Source organism: Accipiter gentilis, chromosome 14 (assembly GCF_929443795.1).
Source record: "Accipiter gentilis chromosome 14, bAccGen1.1, whole genome shotgun sequence".
Lineage (NCBI taxonomy): Eukaryota > Metazoa > Chordata > Aves > Accipitriformes > Accipitridae > Astur > Astur gentilis.
The window spans coordinates 10,814,558-10,837,618 of record NC_064893.1 but is presented as its reverse complement, the minus strand read 5'-3'; the positions used below and the strand labels follow the sequence as shown (position 1 = coordinate 10,837,618).

The following is a 23,061-nucleotide window of genomic DNA, read 5'->3' as shown; positions in this document are numbered from 1 at the left end:
GCCTAACCACTGGAAAAGATATTAAGGAGTAACTGGAAAGGCAACTTATTATGATGCTATTGTCATTAACTTCTATTGCAATTTTAAAATCTATATACCAGCAGGAAATAGGAGCAGGCTCTGATGTAATTGCCTATTTAGAAAAACAGTACACCATAATCACACTTGTGTATGACTAAACATGAGTTCACCATTTAAATCACAGCAATATTCTCAGTGCTACAATTATGCAGACTTCCCCTTCACTTTTCCTCCCCTCCCTTTTCTGAGATACAGGCATTTGTTGTGAGAAGGCATGCAGACTAACGCCATCCCCCATCCTGAAACACCAGATGCATTTTATAGAAGCCCCTAATTGTGCTTCCAGATAGTTTTTATCTTTGCAATTTTAATCAGAAATATTAATAAACAGCTAAGTTAAATAACTTCTCTACTAAGAACACCTACGACATTATTTGTGGTTTATGACTACGTTAACTGATGTCCAACAGATATAAAACTGTTGCACTTCCTCTTGTCCTAAGTGGTACCTTGATTTTATTGAGTTAAAGTAATACCATAAGCTTAAGACAATTAACTGATCATTAATAAAAAATGACAGAACAAAATACAGTTGAACCATATCCTTGTAAGTTGCTCTGTTACAGATTTTGTTTTTTTTGTCGTCTAAGCTATTTTAAACTTGCAGTTTTCTGGACATCCTTGGCAAATAGAAACTTCTACAAGCAAATTACACCCAACTAAAATAGCTAAATGAATGATAAACTCATGATTCTTACTACAGCATGGGTCACTCCAGGTTCTGCTTTTGAAAGAGAAGAGTTAAGAAGAAAGATTTGCTAAGGTTCTTGCATACTGCAGAACTCTGCAGCTGTCAGCACTTCATAGAAATAATTACATATAAACAAAGAAACTTTGTTAGTTCTTTTTCATATTATTTTTGCAAGTAACATATTCCACTGCTTTGCTATCTTCTTAGCTTAAATGCAGCATATGCATGAACACCCCACCTCACCTATTTTGGTGCAAAAATATATTCCTCCATGCCCTGTTCCTCAGGAAATAAAGAAGTTGCTCAGTCTGCTTTGCAGAAGTTTTTGACATTATTCCCCCTCATCCTCTCTGTTTTCTCTAAATAAGATTAAACCAAGTTCTTTGAAAGACTTTTGTACTGATGATTTTGTTGCTTCGGTTTCTAATCTTCTCTTTCAATAAAGAAGATACAAAACTGGGCAGAATACTCCAGCTGAGCTCTCTTCTGCATTTTTGTTCTTCTTCCTACTTCAGTATCTCTTGGGTAGTTACTGAAGAATTACTTATTAGCTTGTTCCATCTCTTTTCATACATTGGCATCTGACTGACTGGTGTATTTCCCCTTCTCTGGGCATCTTAAACCTCTCATCTTAAACCTCCCTCCCAACTTAAGGCAGTCGCTAAAGTTTCACTGGTTGTTTCAGCTTGCTTACATTTTCTTAGAGGAATTATTAGACTTGCTGATCTGGATACCTTTGACTATTTCATCAGTTTGCTTTCTTCTAGGCAACACCTCTACCCACACAAAATGCACTAAGCATAGTAAATTAACTTTTCATTGTGGAGACTGAAGTGAGGGTGGCTTTTTCTTTCTTTTTTTAATTTTTCGGGCAGGAAGGAAGAGGCATAATTTTTGGGACAACAATGTGAGGATAAGAGTACACTTGGTTATTTTTAGATGTACGCTTACACCCCTCCTCTGCCGACAAGTGAGCAAGGAGTTGATCAAAGAGAAAATGGAGCGAGAGGTCTAAAAGAAGGGGAACTGACAGCATCGAAGGGGCACAGCAACTCAAGTACTGCCACTCCCCTCCGTGCACGTAACAACACACAGATCACAAGGCATTGTGTAGGATGCTGTCACTCACTGCCATCTTCATCTTGCATTCATGCAGCCATGCCATACATTAGGTTACTTCCCACACAGCGTTAAATATATATTTAGCTGTCAGTTTTATTTGGATGGGTGGAACTACGCCAGCACCTCATGACCAAGCAATTCAACCTCAGTTGAACTAACTTCAACTTAATCCAAGTTCAGCATGAACCACAGGTAGACAGATTTGAAGATCTCATTCCAAACAACATGGTCACCTAGAGCAGCTCACCTGTCAAACTCCATTCCCTACCCGGTTTTGGGGTTTCACCTGTTTACAGCTATGATTAAACAGCCATACCTTACTGTAGAAATGAAACCTATTTTGACTGATAAAGAAGGAGCACTTATTCAATTTCAGCATCACTTCACATAAGAAGTAGTAATAAATTCAGAGAAAAGAACCTAAAACAAAGAGAAGGGACAAGGGCAGGGAGGGGAGGTGACAAACAAACAGACAAACAAAACCCCCAAACATACACAAAACACATAGAGAAAAACTCTACAAATCTCAAAGCCTGGTATCTGCAGGAGTTTTTAGAAACACAATACAACACAGCTGATCAGTACAGTCATTGCATGGAACTTAAAATATTTAGTTTCGGTCTGTCTGAATTCTGGTCCAAACCATCCTCAACCTTTATGGTTTCACTGGTTAGTTTTCAGGCAGAGGCTCCCGGTTCAAGGTTAAAAGGACTTCCAGGTCTCTACAGCAGACACTGCCACCTGCCGTAAGAAGTTCCTTATTACCCGAACCCCTAAACCACAAAGGACATTCTGTCAGCCAGTTTCTTGTTTACAGCCCACTGCTGTGCCAATTTGTCAAAACCCAACCCTGCCATGAACCATACTGGGGTCAGGGCTGTCCTCAAGAAGGAACAGGCCAGAACATACAAGTCAAGACAAGGAAGACCACAAGGAAACTACCCAGAGACAGTATTGCTCCTGCAGCACCGTGCATGCTCCAGAGTTGTGGTCCTGATGGAGGCCAACACCTTGCGAACAGCTCGAAGCAGCTGTGCTACCCTGAAGTGCCTACTCTGAGAAAAGGGATACAACTGCTGCGCAGAAGCGGTGCATCCGGCCAAACAACTACACTCCAGGTGTGACTTTGGGGAAGTGCAAGGCTGCTTGGCAACCTTCTTCAAAACACAGGCTTTGGTCATTGGGTTGTGTCACCCACCCACCCTCACCATCTTCAGGGGACTCCACTGCATCACCACCCAGCAGCTGGTGCTTAGCCCACAGCCAGAAAGGGGCAGTCTAAATACCCTCTCCTTCTTAAACAAAAAACCAAACCAAGCCAAAAAGGCCTCAGTAGTCACTCTCAGGAAAATTCTTCCATTTCCCACGACAGAATTAAAACATTTTAACTTGTCACAACCTTTTGAGGCAGTTGAGGATAGGGAAGTAGGTAAGAGCACAGTAACAAAAATAGATGAGAGAAACAAGGAAACTCTCTGGAGAAAGCAGGAAGGAGGAAAAAGGCTACTACTTTCCTTCATGGAGCCACCTACTCCTCTCCCTGGTTTTCAGTCCTCTCCCATTTCCCACACACATATTACACTCCCCCTTGACACTTAGCTCTCTAATGTTTAAAACAGAGAAGATAAAAAAAAAAAAAAAAATCTTTGAAAATGGTCAGTCAATAAATAGCAAATTTTTTTTTTTGGGGGGGTGGGGGTGGGGGTGGGGAAGGCACACAATACCTGAAAGGGGTCAATTCCAGTGCTGGCTCCCTACTAGTTAAGTAAAAGGAACATTCTCTGCTGAAAAGGGCTACCACATGGAGGCTATATTCCAGGCTCATGTAATGCAAGGAATTAAAGCTCATCAACTTGAGGCTATTTCGTGCTAAATACTAGTGAATCTTGACCACTGATTTTGCTTCATGTAATGCATATATGCACAGAGAACACAAACTAAAGTCTGCACCCCTTCTCAGAAGCCAAGGATCAGTAAGCACTTGGCAAATTTTGTACCACTGTACGTAAAAAGACATAAAATTCTATAGAACATGTACCGTCACACAAGAAAGCATTAAATTTTCTATTTAAGTAGGAAGTGCCCTGTTTAAAATTCTCAGTGTATTCAGTATCTCCCCCATTTCTTAAACGGTAAAGAAATATGCAACTCCATAATGTGAAAAGTCATCCCATTCCATTGGGCTAAGAAAATTCTGGAAACCCCTTCCAAGAAAAGTTACCTAATCTAGTTCAACAACCAGCCAAGAGGCCATGACTACATTAGGATTCTCCTTTCTCAGCAAACCACAAGCCTAAAACCTCATCATATTCCAGGGATGGAAGCAAGAAAGATGGTCTTTGTCTAAATGCTTTTCCAGCAGGTATTTCCTGGCTGCTTGAAGCAGCCCAATAGCCTCATTTTCCCAATGCTTTCTGTCCATTTAGACAATCATGAAATGGAGCGAACTAGTCATTACCATTGTGAACAGATCTACATAAAAATGAAAAGCAAAAGGGTAGATAAGAAACTTCAACACTGCAATCAGGCTGCTAGCTAGTCTACTGAAGAGGGAACATAGCCTGTAGTCATCCATTATTTGAGCTCTATAGGTCCACACAGACACAGGCATTAAGCACTAACTGGGGTCCAGAATTACAAGTATTTCTTGAGCATTATTTAACGATTACTCTGCACATATACCTGTAATGGGCAAACCCCCAGAACTCACCACATACCTATTCCATTTCAGTTCTGGGATACCCTGAATGTTGATACTTATACTGAAGCCTTACTACTGCGGAACTCAGGACTGCACACATGCAATACCTGTGTTTTAATGTAAAGTGTGTGATTAGCTTCTAGGGCAAAGAAAATCACTTCTATTAGAAAATTCACCATCCTCTCAACTCATTGGCTTGCCCAAAGGGAAAGATAGCCCTAGCATCCTATACATCAGAAATCTCATCGCTGGCTGCAAAGCCAAACTGCTGGAAGAAAAGCTCTTCAACATGAAAGCTGTCTCACACAGTTAAAACTCAGACTCCTCAAACAGCCATAGCAGCTTCTGTAATTTGACTGGAGTGACACAACTTTGGAAATGCAAGTCCTGCCACACCTTTAACCAAAGTTGGTTAAGTAGTAGTTCTTCTGCTTTCAAACATGGAAAATACTGACAGAATCCGGTCTTCCACGGGAAAATAAAAGACCCCATGCCAACCTCTGTCAGGTACTCCCATTCTGGGCTGCCAGAACAAGGCTTCAGCTGATGTGTAACTCAGTACTGCCCACAGCGTTTTCTCTCTTACACACACAGACTTCAACTGGACTTTCTACCTTGTGTAGGTGGGGCACCACAGCAAAGGCTGGCAGTATTTATGGTAACCAAGTGGGCACACTGAATCACGGAAAAGGAATTCTGGATAAGAAGTCCAGCCCATGGAGAGGAACGAAGCACCCAACAGGGATTCTAATCATATTCTCTATATAAGACCATGTGTCACTTCAGTTGTCTGCCATTTGATATTTTAATTCATACAAACATGCACTTAGAAGAGCAAGTATAGGAGTAGGAACGAAAAAGTCGTCAAGAGTTTGCTTTTCTTCCCCACTCTCAACCCCTTTCCCCTGAACAAATCCAGCTTCATCACTGGGAAAGAAAAAGTCCCTTCTCACAAAACTTTTTAAAGGATTTGTGCACGGGTGGGGAAGCTGCACAGAACATAATCACAATTCTTCCTTTGTACAAAGGAGAACTGGTATGAAGGATCAGATAATTCAATATTATCCAAAAGAAAACTGTTGCGCAGGAAAAATCATTACACTGAGCAGGCTGCCAGCTGAAGTGGAAGAAAAAATGCTGTTCCTTCAGTTCTGCCACCCCAGGCACTGGCCAAGCCTGTCTGTGGGGTGGACAAGCCATGGAACTGTCTTCCCATATAGGTCACTGGGCTCAGCCTACCTCTGCATTTTTAGATGCATAAAGCACTAATATTTCCAGCATATTACCTTTCTTGGTAGGAAATTCTACTTAAATTTGGCAATTGAAAGCATGTTGAAGAAGTAAGCTGGAAGAAAACTTGGCTTAGCCAAACACACCAAATAAATACTGGGATAAAGTCAGGAATGTGAAAGCTAACAAAGATCAAACTGCTGGAAAGTACAGTTCCAATGTGAGGAATGTCACTGTTCATTAGGTTAAAGTCTTCCTCCTTTGGTTTCATCCTACACACACATTCCTGCTGGGTATAAAAGGTGAGACAGGTCTTGGTGATGAGAGGCCATTAAACTATAAGGTCCCTACTGTGCATTATGCTATAAATTTAAATCAACTTTGTTTCAGTATGGAAACATTTCTCCCTGTAGATAAATACAGCCATGCTCATGCTTTTATTTTTACACTAAAACAAAAATAAAAGGCAACTCCACCACCCTGGCTATTTTTTTAGAGCAAAAACAAAAGCTATTCACGTATCAAATGCATGCTGGCAATGCACTGTTCAGCAGCAGTAAGAATAACCACATTCATTAACCATTAGGATCTTCCAGCTGCCAAGACAGACTGAGAATGTCTCAAAAACCCATTGATAAATCACTGAGTATGGAAAACCCTGAAAAGCAATTGTCTTGCTCTTCCTTGTTGTTCAGCCCAGCTACAAAACGCACCAGTCCCTAAACAATGGCTGTCAACAAAGCTTTAGAATCACAAGCACAACATAAGAATTAATTTTATGTAGCTTGCTCTTTACAGATGTCAACTTCAAATGGAAAATTTCTTGTTTCATGATGGGCAGACACATACACGTACATTGAGGGGGAAAGGTAAAGCTGCATTCAGCATATTATGAAGGTAAATTATAGAATAAAAGTATTTTCACATATTTAAATACACCAATAATCCAACATAGCTTTTTAGTCTTCCAGTACTATTCAAATGCACCGCAACAGTAAAACAAAAACCACAAAACCAAAAATACACCCCCAAAAAATCCACCAGGCACTTGCCTTCAGGAGTTCTTTCTCCAAAGAACAAACTCAGAAGACTGATGAAACCTTACTGCTCTCATGTGTCCCTACCCTGAATAAAGTACAAATTTAGGAATGACAAGTGCTTCCCAAAACAAGGGAGATCTAGTAACAAATTAAAAAACATCACACTGGATTTCAGGAATTCACGCAGTTGCTTTCACAGTGACGCTAGAATTGATAGTTTACACAAAAATCCATATATACTAGGAAGAGGAGCATAAGTAAGAGGGCTGGATAAGGAGCATAGCAGTAGCAGCAGAATTCTACTTGGGGGAAAAACAAACCAACCCACCCCACCAAAACACAAAAAGATAATCCTTGAAAGAAAAAAAACAAACTGTGCCTGCGATACAGACTAAGAGGTAGCATAACAACCTGTCCCAGGAGAGGAATCAGGAAAAACACTAAGTTACTGGCAAAGGGTAAGAGCTGGAAAATAACTGATGGGAAGCAGGGCGGGGGAGGTGGGGTGGCGGGGTGGTGGGGGGGGGGGGAGGGTGGGGGAGGGGGGAAGGAGAAGCTGTGTAAAGCTAACTGAGAATCCACCAAAAGTCAGCCAGAAAATTCAAACAGAGGCAATGATGCAGCAAGCATAGAGAATAAGATCATTTTGTTAGACTATGCTAGATAGAACTAAAGTCAGACTCATAGAATAGTTCCAGTCATGCTGAGGGAGCCATCTCATGTTAATAGGGCAAGCATTTCTGGCATGCTTTAGAGAAAGAGAGAGTGCTCAGAATTTAGCAATAGCTGCTTACAGAAAGTGTCAGGAAAAAAGATGGAAAAGAGACCAAAACTAGATCAAGCTTACAGGATGAGACTGGTGACAGCAATAGCAAAGTAAATGGACTGAGATAAGAGCCCACATTCTCAAAGTTTTATTTGAAGGAGAGACTAAGAAAGCTGGTAGAGGAGCAGGCAGGTATGTGAAAATTATGGAGTTTCTTTCAAAATCATGAAGGTGAAATCATAAGGGGAATGAAGAACTGGCATTCACCAAATCCTGCATAACTAGGACAAATACTGACAGAAACCAGTGGGAGATTAGTTTAAGTACCACTGCACACAGCCAGTAAAAACCAAGGACTTCCACAGTAACACAATCAGCAGCTTCAAAAAGGTTTTAGACAAAGTCACGGTCAGGGTCCAACACTAAACAGACACTAAAAGAATTAGGGAAGGACATACTCTCTATATCCCTAGTACAACAGTTCTGCATGATAGGGGTACTTATGCTGAGAATAGACTACTGAGAGATGTTGAGCACATGTTTTCTATACCCAGCACCTGCTGTTGCTGGAGTCAGAGAAACAGTCCTGAGCCAGCTGGTCCAGCTCAGGAGAACATTTCTTATGTTCTTTATCCGAGTTCCAGCTCCACCAAGCAGTATCTTACACCTCTTCTCTCAAAACCGACAAAAACTGAGAAAAGCATGGAAGACATACCCCAAAACAGGAACTGAAAAAGAAGAAAGTGCTAGAGCAAGTTTATGCTGTGTAGGGAACAACCACTAAAAGAGAAAGGTAACCACAAAAGAACTCAGAGAGGTTCAAATAGAGGGAAGCAATTCAAAACTGTTATTATTTTATCAGCATTTTTGTAACCATGTAATGGTTAGAGGAAAACCACCCAGCCTGTATGTAACAGGGACCAAACACAACCAAAGCACCCTGTTCAACAGCCTCAGAATAGCAAGCACGCAAGGTCTGGTGGTATCTCATGCACCCAAAACAGGACAGCCACTGATATGGTATTTTTTCCATCTCCCACACAAGAGTAAAGCATTCTAGTAACAACCTATATTACCGAAATCCTTAAGGAGTTACCTTAGGGCAGTTATGCTTTGTCAGACTTGGAACAGAAGGGACAGAAATTCAGCCTTTCAAACAAAAACATGCACCTTGCGGGGGGGGGGGGGGGGGGGGGGGACGGGACGGGACGGGGGGGGGAACAGGGACATGACTGGAATGGAAATTCTTTAGTCCCTAGGTGTGCCTTTTAAAATGAAGTGACTACAGGAAAAAATGGTCAGAATTACACCAGTTATCTGTAGGATCAGTCAGTCATCAGAACTGGCTGACGCCATGAAGAGTGGTAACATTTGGTGGAAGATAACGGAAGCTCTGTCTCATATGAGAACATAATTAAAGCCTGAATAAAGATAGAGGCAGGACGAAAATCCAGAGAAAACTTTCTGTACCCAAATGTCTTTGTGGCTAGCAGATTGTGTGAGGCTTGAGAGCAAGAGAAAGTCGTTTTCTCTGGATGTTATGACTACTCATCGTTGCAGTCAGCACAGTGAGGTAGAAGTTACACTGCCTGCAAGGTCAAACAATACCAACTCTTCTCAGAGATACCTCCCAGCTGAGAGAAAAGGGGATTTCATGGTTTGACCCATCCAGTGATGTAACTTTAAAAAAAAAAAAAAAGAAAAAGAAAAAAAAAAAAGAAATCAATCTGTGTTAATTACAACCAAAATAAGACACAGAACAGGTTATCACCACAAAGAATTTCCAAGAACCTTCACGAAATTGCCCAGAACATGATAGCCAGAGAACATACTCCTACATGCATTCAGAAAGAGTAATGCGTATAATGAACAAATGAATCATGCAAACTAATGAAGGAGCTAGGCAATTTAAATCACAGTCCATTCATTCTCTCCTTTTTCAGAGAAGGATGAAGGAAACCTACGGGGCATATTAAGCAGTTAGCTCTTGAATTACAAAGTATATCATGCCAAAATCATTGCAAATAGTGAGTCTTCAGATATGAGAAAGCAGACTGAAAGTTAAGGTAGTGAAGATGGCTAATGATACTATGTTATACATATTTTAAGAGAAACAAAAAAAACAAACTAAAAAAACTAAAAAAAAAATCCACAAAACCACTCCGGCAGCCAGACATCTGTCACAAGAGTAAATCTATATTCCAGTGGTATTTCAGACTTCCATCCCCACTGTACTATTTCCAGAAGGACAGGATTTGCTTCACAGCAGCTGATGGACAAGGAAGAAAGGCAATCAGACTAAGAGGCTCTTACAATTCACAAAATTGGGGCTATTGAGCAATTTAGTGATACTCTGCTTTATCCTGTCAAGATTACAGCCCTTCCTGCTTTACAAAAAATGGGACAGGGGGTGTTAGAGAAGGAAGCCTCCAACCCCAGTTGCCATTTCTATCAACACCTGACTGGAAGTATCCAGGCCTGAACTGCAATTACAGGACAGATGGACACCTTTAAAGGCACTTTAATTCCCTTTCCAGCAAAAGGAACGCTAGATGGTGCTGCATCCGTATTCCTACCTTTATGCTGTCAGATTAATTGTCCCAGCAGGAAAAAGAGAAGTTCAAAGGAGAAAACAACTGGGACAAGATAGGTGCCTCACACATGTAGCAGCAGTGTGGCACTTCCATGTCATACAGTGCTGCGCCACTGTCCACCAACCTCAGGATTCGAGTCTCCTTCTACCCCTTTTCCTGTAGGAGCTCCACAAGTGATACCAGTAGAAACTCTAAGTCAGGCTACATTGAACTTTTCTCTTAGATCTTGCTATCAAAACCCAAAATGAAGTAATAGTTAAAAAAAAAAAAATCTACTAGAGCAGCTAATGAATCCATTTTCAAGTTTAATGGTATTCATGTTTAGAAAATATGTACTCCACCCACAACATTTTTTTAATAACCCTTAAAACATTCACAAACAACTTTTTTTTAAAAAATGGATCAATTCTTCTATTTCATTTGCCCTTCTATGCTCAAATTAGCACAGATTCAGAAGTGTCTAGTTGCATAACACTTCAGGTATAGCAACTATGAGTTTTGGATTGCTTTACTATCTAATTCTGTGGGAAAGTCCTTTAGGGTGCTGTCCCCCACTCAGAAGAAACACCAGCTTAAGGAAACTTTTCACCTCACTGTTTTTTGTCACCCAGGCCCACCACTGCAGTGCTTATTCCCTTGGTTATGCCAACATAACTGCTTTTAGGCCACACAGTAGAACAGATCAGAGGTGTGACCTAGCTAAAAAGGAACCCTCATCTCCCCTCTGCCAGAAAAGTGGACCAGGGATTCTGTCCAGTCCAGGTGCCTGAAATGCCTCCAGTTGCACTCCCACAGAAATCTGCACAAGCACAGTTTTGAGGTGGTTTGGGGACATGAAATGTTTAAGCCCACCCTGTACCCAAGAAAATATGCTTAGCGCAATCAGAATGTGCAATGCACCCTCGGCTACATTACATCTGCTCTTAGGTCCCAGGCAGGAAAGATCGTGCTGCTGACAGAGAATGCTGAAGTACCTCTCCTACTGCCAGAAAACAGAATGGGGGGGGGGGGAAGCAAGCAGCCAGTGGCCTTCTTGAAAAGTTAAATAGCAAAACGTGCACATCATGTAATTTGTTCTTAGGCTTAACTTGTATCAGTCAACTCCAATTACAATACCATTAGCTGGTTATGTTTCAGAAAGCATCACCACACACCACTTTGACTCAGTTTCCCAGTTTTTTCTTAACTGTGTTCAAGCCTTTATTTGCAAGAATTTTTGCAGATGACTTTTACAATAGGCTCTAGGTGTTAGTCTTAGACTAAAAGAAAACAGATTACCCTGATTGCTGAATTTGAACATGCCTGCTCTAGGATGAGTCAAGGCTTAGTTGGTATTAGAAGAAAAATTATGGTATACGCAGACTTGACATGAACAAATTCTTTCCCACTGAACAGTTTAAAAGTGTAAATAGTGCTAAACTGTCAGTCAGACCTACACAAAGTCTTCATGTTAAAGCCTCTGACAATCCTTATTTCTCTGTAAGTGTTTCTCTCTCTGCTTATTTCAGGCGTATATGCTGCATACCAATATATACCACTGACAAAGTCGAGATTTTACAGAGGAAGTATGAGACCAATTCTTATCTCCCAGTCTATGCCCTTTGACACCTTTAAAAAGCACAGCACAGAGCTGAAACTCCGAAAAATCCACTTAAAAAGAAAAAAACCCCAGATCCCAAACTAATCAACCAACCAAAAAACCCACCACTATTTCTACTCCTTATGTTGTCTCTGGGTCACAAACAGTACAACTCTGCTGCTGCAGAACAGCTAATCCATAACAAAATCATTTTAGGATCAATCAGTAAACCACACTTGGCTGACAACTAAGCAAGAAGAAAATGATTCAGAAACTACATCATGCTTGAAAGAGTGTGAGGTAGGAAGACACGCACTGACCTCCATTTAGCAAAACCTACTTTTAAAAAATTAAAAAAAGGAAGAGTTTGTCTTGCCTTTCAAGGAAACATAATCAAGAAGGCATCTTGATTCATGAAAGAAGTTGGTTGTCTGGGCTTGTAGTCAGAAACAGAAAAACATAAAGTTAACACCTTCCTGTTAACAGGGCAGGGGAGACAGGACACAGCCAACAGAACAACTTGCAACAAAGATCCTTCTACAAGGGGCCTGGAAAACAGACTTATGCTACCAGGAATGCATCCATGTAATGTGTAGAGTTTCTAGTCTTCCTACCAAGCAAATACCTTCCACAGCAGTCAAAAGAGTGACCTGTTTATAAACTAACGGTTAAAGAGCTCTAAACCCATAAATACAAAGGACGAGGGGTCAGGAGTAAGTTTCTGTTAACAAAACATTTATTTTATGTAGCAGCTTACCTGACTGGAAGTGACTTCAGTGTTAATCCAGAGTCCTCCCAAGGGAATTGGGATGGACTTGCAAAGCATCTCTCCCCTTCTTTCTATTTTATTTTTTCCAGAATATCAACCCTTAGTAACTACACAGCAGTTGGGCTGAGCTAAGTTAAAGCATATTACAAAAGTATCAGTTGATGGTCACCATTAACTAGTTCTCTGACATACAGACAATTCTAGACATGGCTGGAAGTAACTCAGGATAAATGTATCTGGCAGCCAATTAGAATGGCCCCAGTCTTACTCTTTTTTTCTCAGCCCTCTCATTTCTCCCTCCTGAAAACTCAGCTGATTCCTCAAACATTACCAAAAGACCTTGGAACTGACAAGGTCACTTTAAGCTAAAAGAAGCCTCACAGCTCAGCCAACAAACCATGCATTTCGAATGGAAACTGCCTGTCATTTCATGGCTGTATCCATGACTAAACTGAGTTACAATGATTATTCAAACACAAAAAAATTGGGTCAGCTGACCACATCACTAAGAATCTAATCCTATTTAAAATACCATACTTAAACACAATGTTCCATTTATCTGTATGAACCCTTCATAAAAAGGCATTTAAGCTTTCATACAAGCATGCAGAAAAAGCTGTTCCTTATACATTAACTTGTATAGTTCCACAACTAATGTGACAAAACCAGAATGCTTTTGAAAAGCAAAGATGTACAGTCAAAATATGATGTTAGACACTATTTCTCCCAACCCCTTCTCCCACAAAGCAATTCTCGTATCGAGATAAAAATGTAAATTATGCTGAACATTAGGACAACCATTCTATATTTTAAGCAGCAGTATTTCCTTCCCCTCATCCCTGATATTCAGTTGGTTTATTTTCCAAACAAACTTCAAATGATTCAACTTCCCAAGCACATCAGTATCCTAGTTTCACAGCTGTCATTGGTTTAGCCTACTTGCGAGAGTCTTAAACCTTACACAGTGCTTTCATTGAAAATTCAGGTGCTTGTGAAATCACTTCTTAAACAAGCAAAAATGTGCAGATCAGCAGCAGTATTGTCCATGAACCAGGTACCTCACCAAAAGCTTAAGAGCAGAAGCTTAATTATACATGTCCACATCCTTCCCAAGATAACAGATTTGACTGCTTACCAGTAATGGTGCAGGCATCTCTGTACTCTCTGCAGTCTGGCACATCATCTTCCACAGCTTCACTTACATAGTGCTCTTCATGAATGCCTGTGTCACAGGCTAGGACTGCATGATTCGACAGCTCCGAAGGAGGCACAGTGGTGGCCAAAGTGCAGTCGTGCAAAGCTGTGGCGTCCAGCTTGGCAGGTTTCAAAGGGTTGTACAAACTGCCATCAGGGGGACCAGCACTGGAGACTGGGTCTGGCTGGCAGAAACAGAATTCTTTCTCTTTGCTAGAGTTGGCTTCAAGAAGTCTGCAAAACACAAAAGAAACAAATGTGCAATTCAAGCCATTCCAAACAGCATAAATGAGAATAGGTAATTTTCTTTTCCTTAGTTTAACCTAACAAATTCAGGAAATACTAAAACCCAAATACTCTTCACAGAGCAGCTGCTTTTCTGCACCTTGCACAGTCATGTCAAGTAGAAAAGTGCTATCCCTTGTACAGTGGTATTTACCAATGGCTGATTAAACATATTTTTGCCTAACCCAACTTGAAGTAAGCACAGTCCATCCACCTTGGCTCATTCATCACCTAACTTCTCTCACATCAGCCAAGTGAAACCTCTCTGTAACCCAGACTGCTGCATGAGCCTTGCCATGCAGACAGAATACGCATCACTGGATGTTTTACTGGTACTTTAATGTCATCATTGTTTGAAATTGCCTGATAACAAACAATACAGAAATGATTAGGAGCTTATCCTACAGCTCTGCTAGACTTTCCTCTCCACTGGACCACCCTGCACAACCCAGCCCTTCACTGCCAGTCTGCCAGCTGGCATCTTTGCTCCCTTTACAGAGTACACAGGGAACAGAACTAGAGGTGCACTGCATTAAGGGGGTGTCCGCTTGTTGCTGGTCCCCAGTGCTTCAGCCTCAAACAGGGAACAAAGTCCCTCAAAGACAGATACCAATGCCCACAGCAAGATTAAATTGGCCAGAGAAGGAATGAAGAGCACCTTTGTCCTAAAACTTCACCGAACCTTTTGGATAAGAGGCTAAAGACACTGCAATAATTGGTGGTATGGTACTGCTCTTGGTTATAAGCGGTGTGAGGGAAGATGCAAATGCTCGTTACTGCGAGAAAAGGAAAATACAGTCATGGGACTGCAGAAAACCAGACTTGGGAAAGGACTTGAAGGACAGGAAAAAAAGAGTTTATATACGTAGTAGTTACAAGGCATAAGCAGCAGCTAAGGAACAGGCCACACAAGAACACCCAGACTACATGGGAAAAGCAAAAAGACAGCCAGCAAGAAGACACAAATGCAAGCAGAAGATGTGGATACAATTCAATATGCATGTGCAGCAACAGAACATGCTATGCTCAGTGCTTTATTGAGAACCAGAAATAGAACAGTTTTCTGGAGAATCCTATGAAAAAGGTTCTCTTTCATCTCTAGGAACATGTACAGATAATCTTATTTTGCTGTTAAAGTTACACTCGGGATTTTGGCACCTTATTGTTTGGCATTTCTAGTAAATAACATCATTGCTTCACCAAAGCAATGACAGTATTTCTAGAAACTCATTGCAAGACTCGAGCATCTGTCTCTAAGCTGTCAAGACACAGATGATGCTTTCTAGACCTTCTGAGAGTAAGCTTCAGAGAAAGCTTGCAACAAAGTTGTAACACTGTACCAACACTATCTTTTCTCAACTTGTTTTTTCCTTTCACCACTGGCATAAGAACAAAAAAGCAAAATTCCACACACACACCCCCCCCCCCCACCCCAGAAGGTCTCAACGAAGATGTGCTTACACTGAAATCAGAACACCACAACTGGAGAATGGATGTGTAATATTAACTCTGGGAAAAAACCACCCTCATATATAAAATGACATTTCATTAAATTTTCCTCAATTACATGCATTTGTGTTTCTGCATGGTATCACTTAATCTGGAAATAGTTCTCACACTCAGAGGCTCAAAAACTGTATTTTGTAATGATCATCATAGCTACAGGAACAGATTAAATCAAATGATGAATTTACAATGCCATACTCCCATACAAATGGTACTTTACTGTGGCAGCTGCAGGAAGAGAAAGTTTCACTCCAGTGCTCTAACAGAAAATCTTATAGTTCCCCTGCAGAGCACCCATTATTCCTGTGCTATCACAGTACATGCTGAAAAGAACAATGGGGTCACTCACAGTGATTACTTTTAAAATGGTCCCCTTTCAAGTGGCTCTTTAGGAATAACAAGATGGAGATTACTGATATTAGAAATTATGTTCAAATGAAGTTGGAATCAAAATGCAAATCTTCATTTTTCCCCTCTGCATTGAAGATAGAAACAGCTTAAGCTATAAACAAGACAGCATACTGGAAATGCACAGACTGACTGCTTAAAAGGGCTCCATTTTGTCCTAGTTGCTACCACACATCTGTGAATCACGTTTGTCTGGGGAAACTGTTAGATAAGTCTGTTGTTACAAACAAGGGCATGTCTGGGAGTAAGTAACTGAAAGCATTAGCAGAACTCTTCAGCTTCTCCTGCCCTCCTCTCCTCTCCTCCCCATGCCCTGCCTTAGCAACTACAGGAAGCCAGCAATGTAACAACACTACCAAATGAAGTAACACTGATAACCAAAGCGGGGTTTGTGTGTACAGGTCTTCAAGGGAGTTTTGGGAATCTGAGATCTTGTAACGTTTTTGGACACACTGACATTCAACATCAGACATACCTGATCACCTTCACTGATTCATGACTATCTCCCACACAGTCCTCACCAAACATACTTTTGGCCAGAACGCAACATTGCAAGTTGCATTAGAAGTTCGTGTTGAATGACTTTCCCCTCTCTGCCTTCACCAGCTTAGCACTCGCCCCACTGAGTTACCATGGAACCAGTTCTCCCCCTCCCATAAGCTGCACTCCAACAGCTTCTGCCTTGTCACTGTCAGGAACTAGAGAGACACGTTCAGAAACACAAAGTCATCAAGGGTCTTCATTCACACAAGCTGTTTCACTGTTGGCAGTTATGGAAACTACAAACAAATAGAGCTTCAAAAACCAAACAAGCAACAAAAACCACCCCCCCAAAAAATCCCCACAAGTCAGTCTGCCTGGTCTGCTGCAGAAACGCATGTAACATCTACACGAGAAAGTCAAGCTCTGGATTAAGGAAGAGAATGTGCCATGCTCTTAAAACCTTGTTTCATGGAGGGAAGAAAGCAGGCATAATGTATGCCTGCTTCTTTTCACGCTTATTTAATATCCTCGATTTCCATATACACAGTGGAAAAATGTTGTTCGGACTCTATCCATCAAATCTATAGAGGCACTGTTTGTGTGGCCTCTCTTTCAAGGCAAATATTACCACTTAATCCAGGGGCACACACTTTTCCTTTAAAGTTTCATCTAAATCTTTCTGCTGCAGAAAAGAAAAACAAACCACAGCTGGGCAGTATTTACCAGATTGCCAAAACAGCCATGAAGAGAAACAGACATTGTAGCTACTATACCCATGAAATACAAAACATTAATATTACTCTTTAGTCAGTCTCACCTGAATATACAGTATTCATGAGAAGATGATACCAATTGCTGTTGCAGTATTTTGTATTTACTCCTTCTGACATCCAAACAAGTACACAATTTATAAGTCAGATTATGACTTTTCTTGATGAAAATTCAATGCATTTCATTCTTTCTACTGTATTATGTCAACAGCAGCCTGCATACAGGATTTAAAAAACTCTTCTACCTAATATGACATAATTCATCTTTTGCCTCAGTGGATGTATTGCACCATTTCTACCAGTCTAAATACAATGCCAGTTTGGGGCCAATACACAGACCTGCGTCTAAAGAAATATTTAATTTGGAATGTTTTAACTTAATTCTTCAGTGTAAAACTGTTCACAGAAGTAGCACAATTCCCTTAAGTTTATCATCAAAATGTTTTTAACCAGGTCATTTTACTCTGAGAAAAACCCGTACTTGTAAACTGTTCATTAAAGGTACTCATTCAAACCTTGCACTTTATAACAGCGACATAAGCACTAAGACTTGACACCTCCTCTGTACAATACCCAGATTTTGGTCTAACCCAATAAATGCTTAAAATACAGTGTTTGCATGATTACTATATGAAAAGCTTAAATCTTTTATACACCAAACACCAGTGTCATCTAACAGGATATCTACACAATAGTTTGGACTATGAGTGCAGTGTAACTAAGACTTGATCAAGTACATTGGCTACTGACTGCAGTGTACCTGTGGCAGCCCAGATTACAAAAGCCAAGTCAAAAATTGAGTTGTGGTTAGCCAGTACTGCATTCCACGTTAAAAAAAAAAAAAGTTTTCCAGTACCGAGGCAAAGCAGTTCAAAGCTAACAGAAACATTTACATCAGACAACAGCCAAGATTTGAGGGTTTTGAGATAAAGAAAAAAATAAAAAAATGAAAAATCAATCTCCACATCAGTCAGTGATTTCTGGGTTCTGGCCATGAAAAAAAAAAAGTTCATTTTTTTTGTTTGCAGTGTGTTTTGGGGAGAGGGGGTTGAGTTTCATACAGCACAAGTTTCATACAAATGCAAATAAAATAAACCCCTTGCTGTTTCACAGTCATTTGAGATAAAGTGTTTCTGCATTCAGGATTAAATGCAACTTAACTGCAAATCTAAAGACACAAATGAGTTTAAGTAATCCTTCTTTCCTCCCCCAAAAGCAGTAAAAGATAGGGAGCTATTCAGCCATGTGCCTACCCAGAGCCCAGCAATGCCAACAAATACATTATTTGTAACCTTGCAACATTATTCTCATCACCACCTTGGACTGCAGCAACAGCAATTTACTGTAGTCACAAAACATCTGGAACTCCTACAAATAACATGCTACACAAGAGCCACATGCTGCACTCTATGGTGATTAAGTTTTGAACAATATTTTAGTTATCTGGTTCAGGTTTTGTGCTTCAAATAACACTTCTATTCATCAGCCTAAAATAGCAGCTTGACCACTGCAAACATCTGCAAATTTAAAGAAATGCTTCCATTAAAAGAGGGGGAAAACATCTTTCTAGTACTTCCCTGACTAAAATCTTCCCCTTTCTTCCAGGTCATCCTTTCGTTATACAGACTCTCATACGTAATTTAACTATGCTAGTTGGTTTAGAGCAGTAGCACAGTTCTGAAGCAAAACCATTTACTGTGAGCCAGCTGGTTTTTCAGAACCACTTTGGTGCACATGAACAATGAATTCCCCTTTGAGTAACAGAACCTGAAAAACCCTGCTCCACGGTGCACTTCACATGCAACCTGCTGCCAAAGAGGGACATGAGACTTCAAATAACCCTGGGGGCTCCATCACTGCAAGGTCATCTGGTGTGTACCTATTACATTTTTCTCCTTCAGGAAGCTTCAAACTGCACAGGTAAGTGGGGACATACAGCCCAAGGTGCCAAGCTAAATCTAATCTAAAGTAACCACCCAAATCAGTAATGAAGATTTAAGAAGCTTCAGTGCCAACAACTTTGATCTACCCATCTACCCCGACTGACGAAAGTATTTGCTAATTTAGACAGAACCTCAGGGTATCAAGGGACTGAAAAAGCTTTCCACTCTTAGCATCCACCTGGAGCTACACAGCTCTGGTCCTGTATTCTCATTTACTAACTGATGGTTAAACACTTCAGAGGGTTTTAGGGTGTGCAAATTCTTCCCTTTTATGTACTTGCAAGAGTCCCACCAGAAATGTTCTTCCCTGTTTTGTACACCACTTTGTAAATCCACTAAACACCTCTGTTTTACTAAGTCTGCTCAGTTTTACTAAGTTCTTTAAAAAGAACTCTCAGGCTTCTTATTTACATGGAAAAAATTTCTTCAGATGTAAAATGCCCCACGTAGACACTGTAGCAAATCAAAGCCAGTTTATATGTCTGTCTAATCTGTGAAAAAGATTAACATGCTGGCCTACTACCCTCAGTAATTCAGAATACAGTCTTCATTCTGTGTTTTGGAAAATAATCACTGAATTGACCAAAGCAACTTATTAAGACTTGCTTCAAGCACTCAACTTAATTCACATCTTACATCTACAAAAGTTTGCATTTTTTTAAATTTAAAAACCATTTCTTCACTGAGTGGGTAGGCTGAAAAGCCTGTCAAAATGCCTACATCCATTTAAACACACTTTGACAGTCCATAAAGAAACAGCTATTTGCAATAGGTCTGGCTTTTATACGCACACACACGCATGCACGACACCCAACCTCCCTCCACCTCCCAGTCACTCTTTAACTTTTAGATAAAGGCTGAATTTGATCCCAAATTATTTACTAGGTTGTTTCAATCCTGTGCTGTATTATATACCCTCTTATAAACCATGGGGGTTTATTTTCCACGCAGAAGCTAGCTTTTAAATATGCAAAATGTTGACTGCTTAGTTAAACCTCTAACTAGAGGGACATAAACAGTCAAAGTGTCATAAATGAGTGACAGAATGTGACAAGCAGTTCATTTACCTTCAAACACTTTACATAAAAACAAGTACTGCATTTCTCATGTTAGAAGAGATCCATTATTTTTACAGCAAATTAAAAGGACCAGGATCTTGGACAACTCTAGACTACATTCTTATCCAAAGTTTTAAAGCCATTCAAGAACCTTCTAATCAAACATCTCTCCTAGATTACCCTGGAAGAAACACTGCCTCACTTTCTTAACAGTGCTTTTGTGTCCAGTGACCCAGGCAGTCACATCAAAGCTGTCTGCTATCCCAACATCACGCAGATCCTTTTACTCAAGTCTTATATTACGTTTGGACTATGTTCCATGGTTTTTTTTTCCTCTTCATAGGGTTGTTAGGAGCTCTTTGCAATCTTTTCAGAGAGGTATCAACACCCAGTGGTTATGTCATGTGCTATGAAGGATCTTCTCATGTATATGCCTCCCAAAAGAGTGGCTCTTCTGCCTATGAAACTGTTAAAGAATGTTTTCAAGCTAAAGATTTGAAGGGTTTCTAGATTCAGTTTTTATAAAGCCTCATAACCAACAAGTACTAAGCAGATGAAGGCATCCAAAACCAGAACAATACCTGGTTAACTGCCAGTGGCATGGCAATGTCATTTAGAACAAAGAAGTCACCACTAGAGAACAAAAGACAGAATAGCAGCAGCAATAACCAAAAAGATGCTTAAGTGATAGTACAGATATGTTAAGCATAAAACCTCACTCCCAAGGTTCCCAAAGCTGCTGCTGTGACCTTGTTTGGCCTTGTTTGACCATTAAGTCATCAATCAAGACAGAATCATGTTTTCTCAAAAAGTAATGCAAGTCAAAACACCACAAATAAAAAGCCCCATAAAGAAAAGAAAAAATAAATACAAAAAAAAGAAGAAAGAAAGAAAAACACCCTGTTGTTCTCCACAAACCAAAAGTTTCTCACCACTAGGATTTGGCCTTCAAAAGGAGCCCATCAGCCTCTTCTCCCCTCAGGCCAAGGGAGAGTGAAAGCATACTGTAAGACAAGCCCTGGGTTCGACCTTCACAGCCCAGAGTGCACAGTGTGCTCTTACCCAGCTTTACCTAACTGCTGCCCCTCTCTGCTCTGAAGTTCCTTGAGGCAAATATTGCAGGGGTCTATAAATAGTTCTTCCTTGTGTAAGGCTCGCATTACAGTGGGAGCTTTTTACAGCTCCCTCTCCTTTTATTTAATGTGGGCCACCAAACTTGGCCTCCCTGCCCCAGTGAATAAAAAATATGAAATAAAAATATTTCAGAAATAAAACTGAAAACAGTTAAAAAATAGTGCATTCCCTTTCCAGCAATGCATCACACTACTGGCTGGGAGATCTTAGCTGGACGTGCTGCGTACCTGTCTGGGAAAGGGAAAACTGTTCAACCACCACCACTAGTACAGAGTGTACGAGAACTGCAAGTGCAGTCAAAGGAGGAATTCATCAGGTAACATAAAAAAAGCTCAGAGGTAGGGCAATGCAAACTATAAACACCTCAAACATGTACTTTCTATTCACACCCATGCACGTGCAAGGTGCTCACTGAGGTAGATAAACACAAGATCGGTCCAAGGGGCAAGGTCCAATACTTGCTGAAGAGAAGGAAAGGATCCAATGACTTAAAAACAAAAACCAAAAAACCCAAACAAAAACAAATCACTCCCACAAAACCAAACAAATTTCCAAATCATTTGGGATTAGTTTGCTGTTGCCTTTAGCATGTATGAACTCCTGCCTTGCACACAGCCAATACACAAGCTAGACTATGTGAGCATCAGCTTCAGCCTACCAGCACATCAACTTGTACCACTAAAAAAGTCAGGTATTAAAAATTTCTCAAACAGCTCAGGTATGGGGGAAACTACTACACCAGCAGCAAACCAGTCCTCCAATAGTATGGATGGGAACAGTGGTAACAGCAACCTGAAAAGTGTTGTTTGTTTATATACCACAAGAGCATTAAACTCCCCACTTCTTCACTTCTCCATAAGCCTCAAAGACTTTCAAAAGCTGGGTAAGTATTCGGTACTGCTTTTCCACTAGTTGGGAAGAGCTGTGGGATGACCACAGTTTCTCTGAAATGCAGCAGAGGAGGAAACACCACTCTATCTGCTTCTGAGTCTTGAGCTCATTCCCTATCCACAGAAAGAACCGGTGAGAGCACTTGACCAGAAGCAGAACAGAGAAGAGAGGCACAAATGCACTAGACACCCACAAACTAGCTACTAGGAAAGGGGAAAACAAAACAAAAAACCCCCAACAACCCTATTAAACAGTGCCTGGGCCTAAGACAGCATGCAATAGGTAAAGATACTCAAATTAAAACATGTTACCATTCCAAGCCAAAACCCTGATCAGCCAGCCAAGCCATACCTTCTTCCTCAGGACAATATGAAAGAGCAAGGGAAACAGTGAAAACAGCTGGAAGACCATGCTAGAATGGTGGTGTCCCGTCCCCCCCCCCCCCCCCACTACTACTGTTTAAACAAAGATACAATTAACCTAACTGCCAACAAATTAGGGCCAAGAGTTTTAGTCAAGTACCCGTAACCAAAGAACAGACTGACTCAAACCAGATATTGATCATGATTTAAAACCTGGGGGGGTGATGATTTTAAATCTTGTTCTGTATTACTGTTGTTTTCTCCTATTGCAGGAGGATTTTTTTAATTTCTCACCTGCCACAATTACTTTTCAGATTCTACATAGAGTTGGTATAATTTAAATTTTTAAAAAATACTGTTTTACAGGATTGGAGAAGTATGATTATTTCAAATTTTAATAGCTGTTCTTCTGAAAACATTTACACAAAATATCACATAACAGAACTAAGACTGC

At 40.5% G+C, this 23,061-nt stretch overlaps 1 protein-coding gene across 5 annotated transcripts in view; it reads right to left on the bottom strand.

Annotated features, from left to right (window-relative positions):
* The window catches only part of TRAK1 (trafficking kinesin protein 1), a 138,489-nt gene that overhangs the window by 75,691 nt on the left and 39,737 nt on the right, over positions 1–23,061 (bottom strand). For all 5 annotated transcript variants that reach the window (XM_049817206.1, XM_049817211.1, XM_049817212.1 and 2 more), the window contains one exon: positions 13,709–14,001. Coding sequence is in view for 3 of the 5 variants with exons in the window: in XM_049817211.1 (XP_049673168.1) it covers positions 13,709–14,001 (293 nt within the window). In the remaining 2 variants the exon portion in view is untranslated. Of the gene's footprint in view, positions 1–13,708; positions 14,002–23,061 lie in introns of those variants that run through there.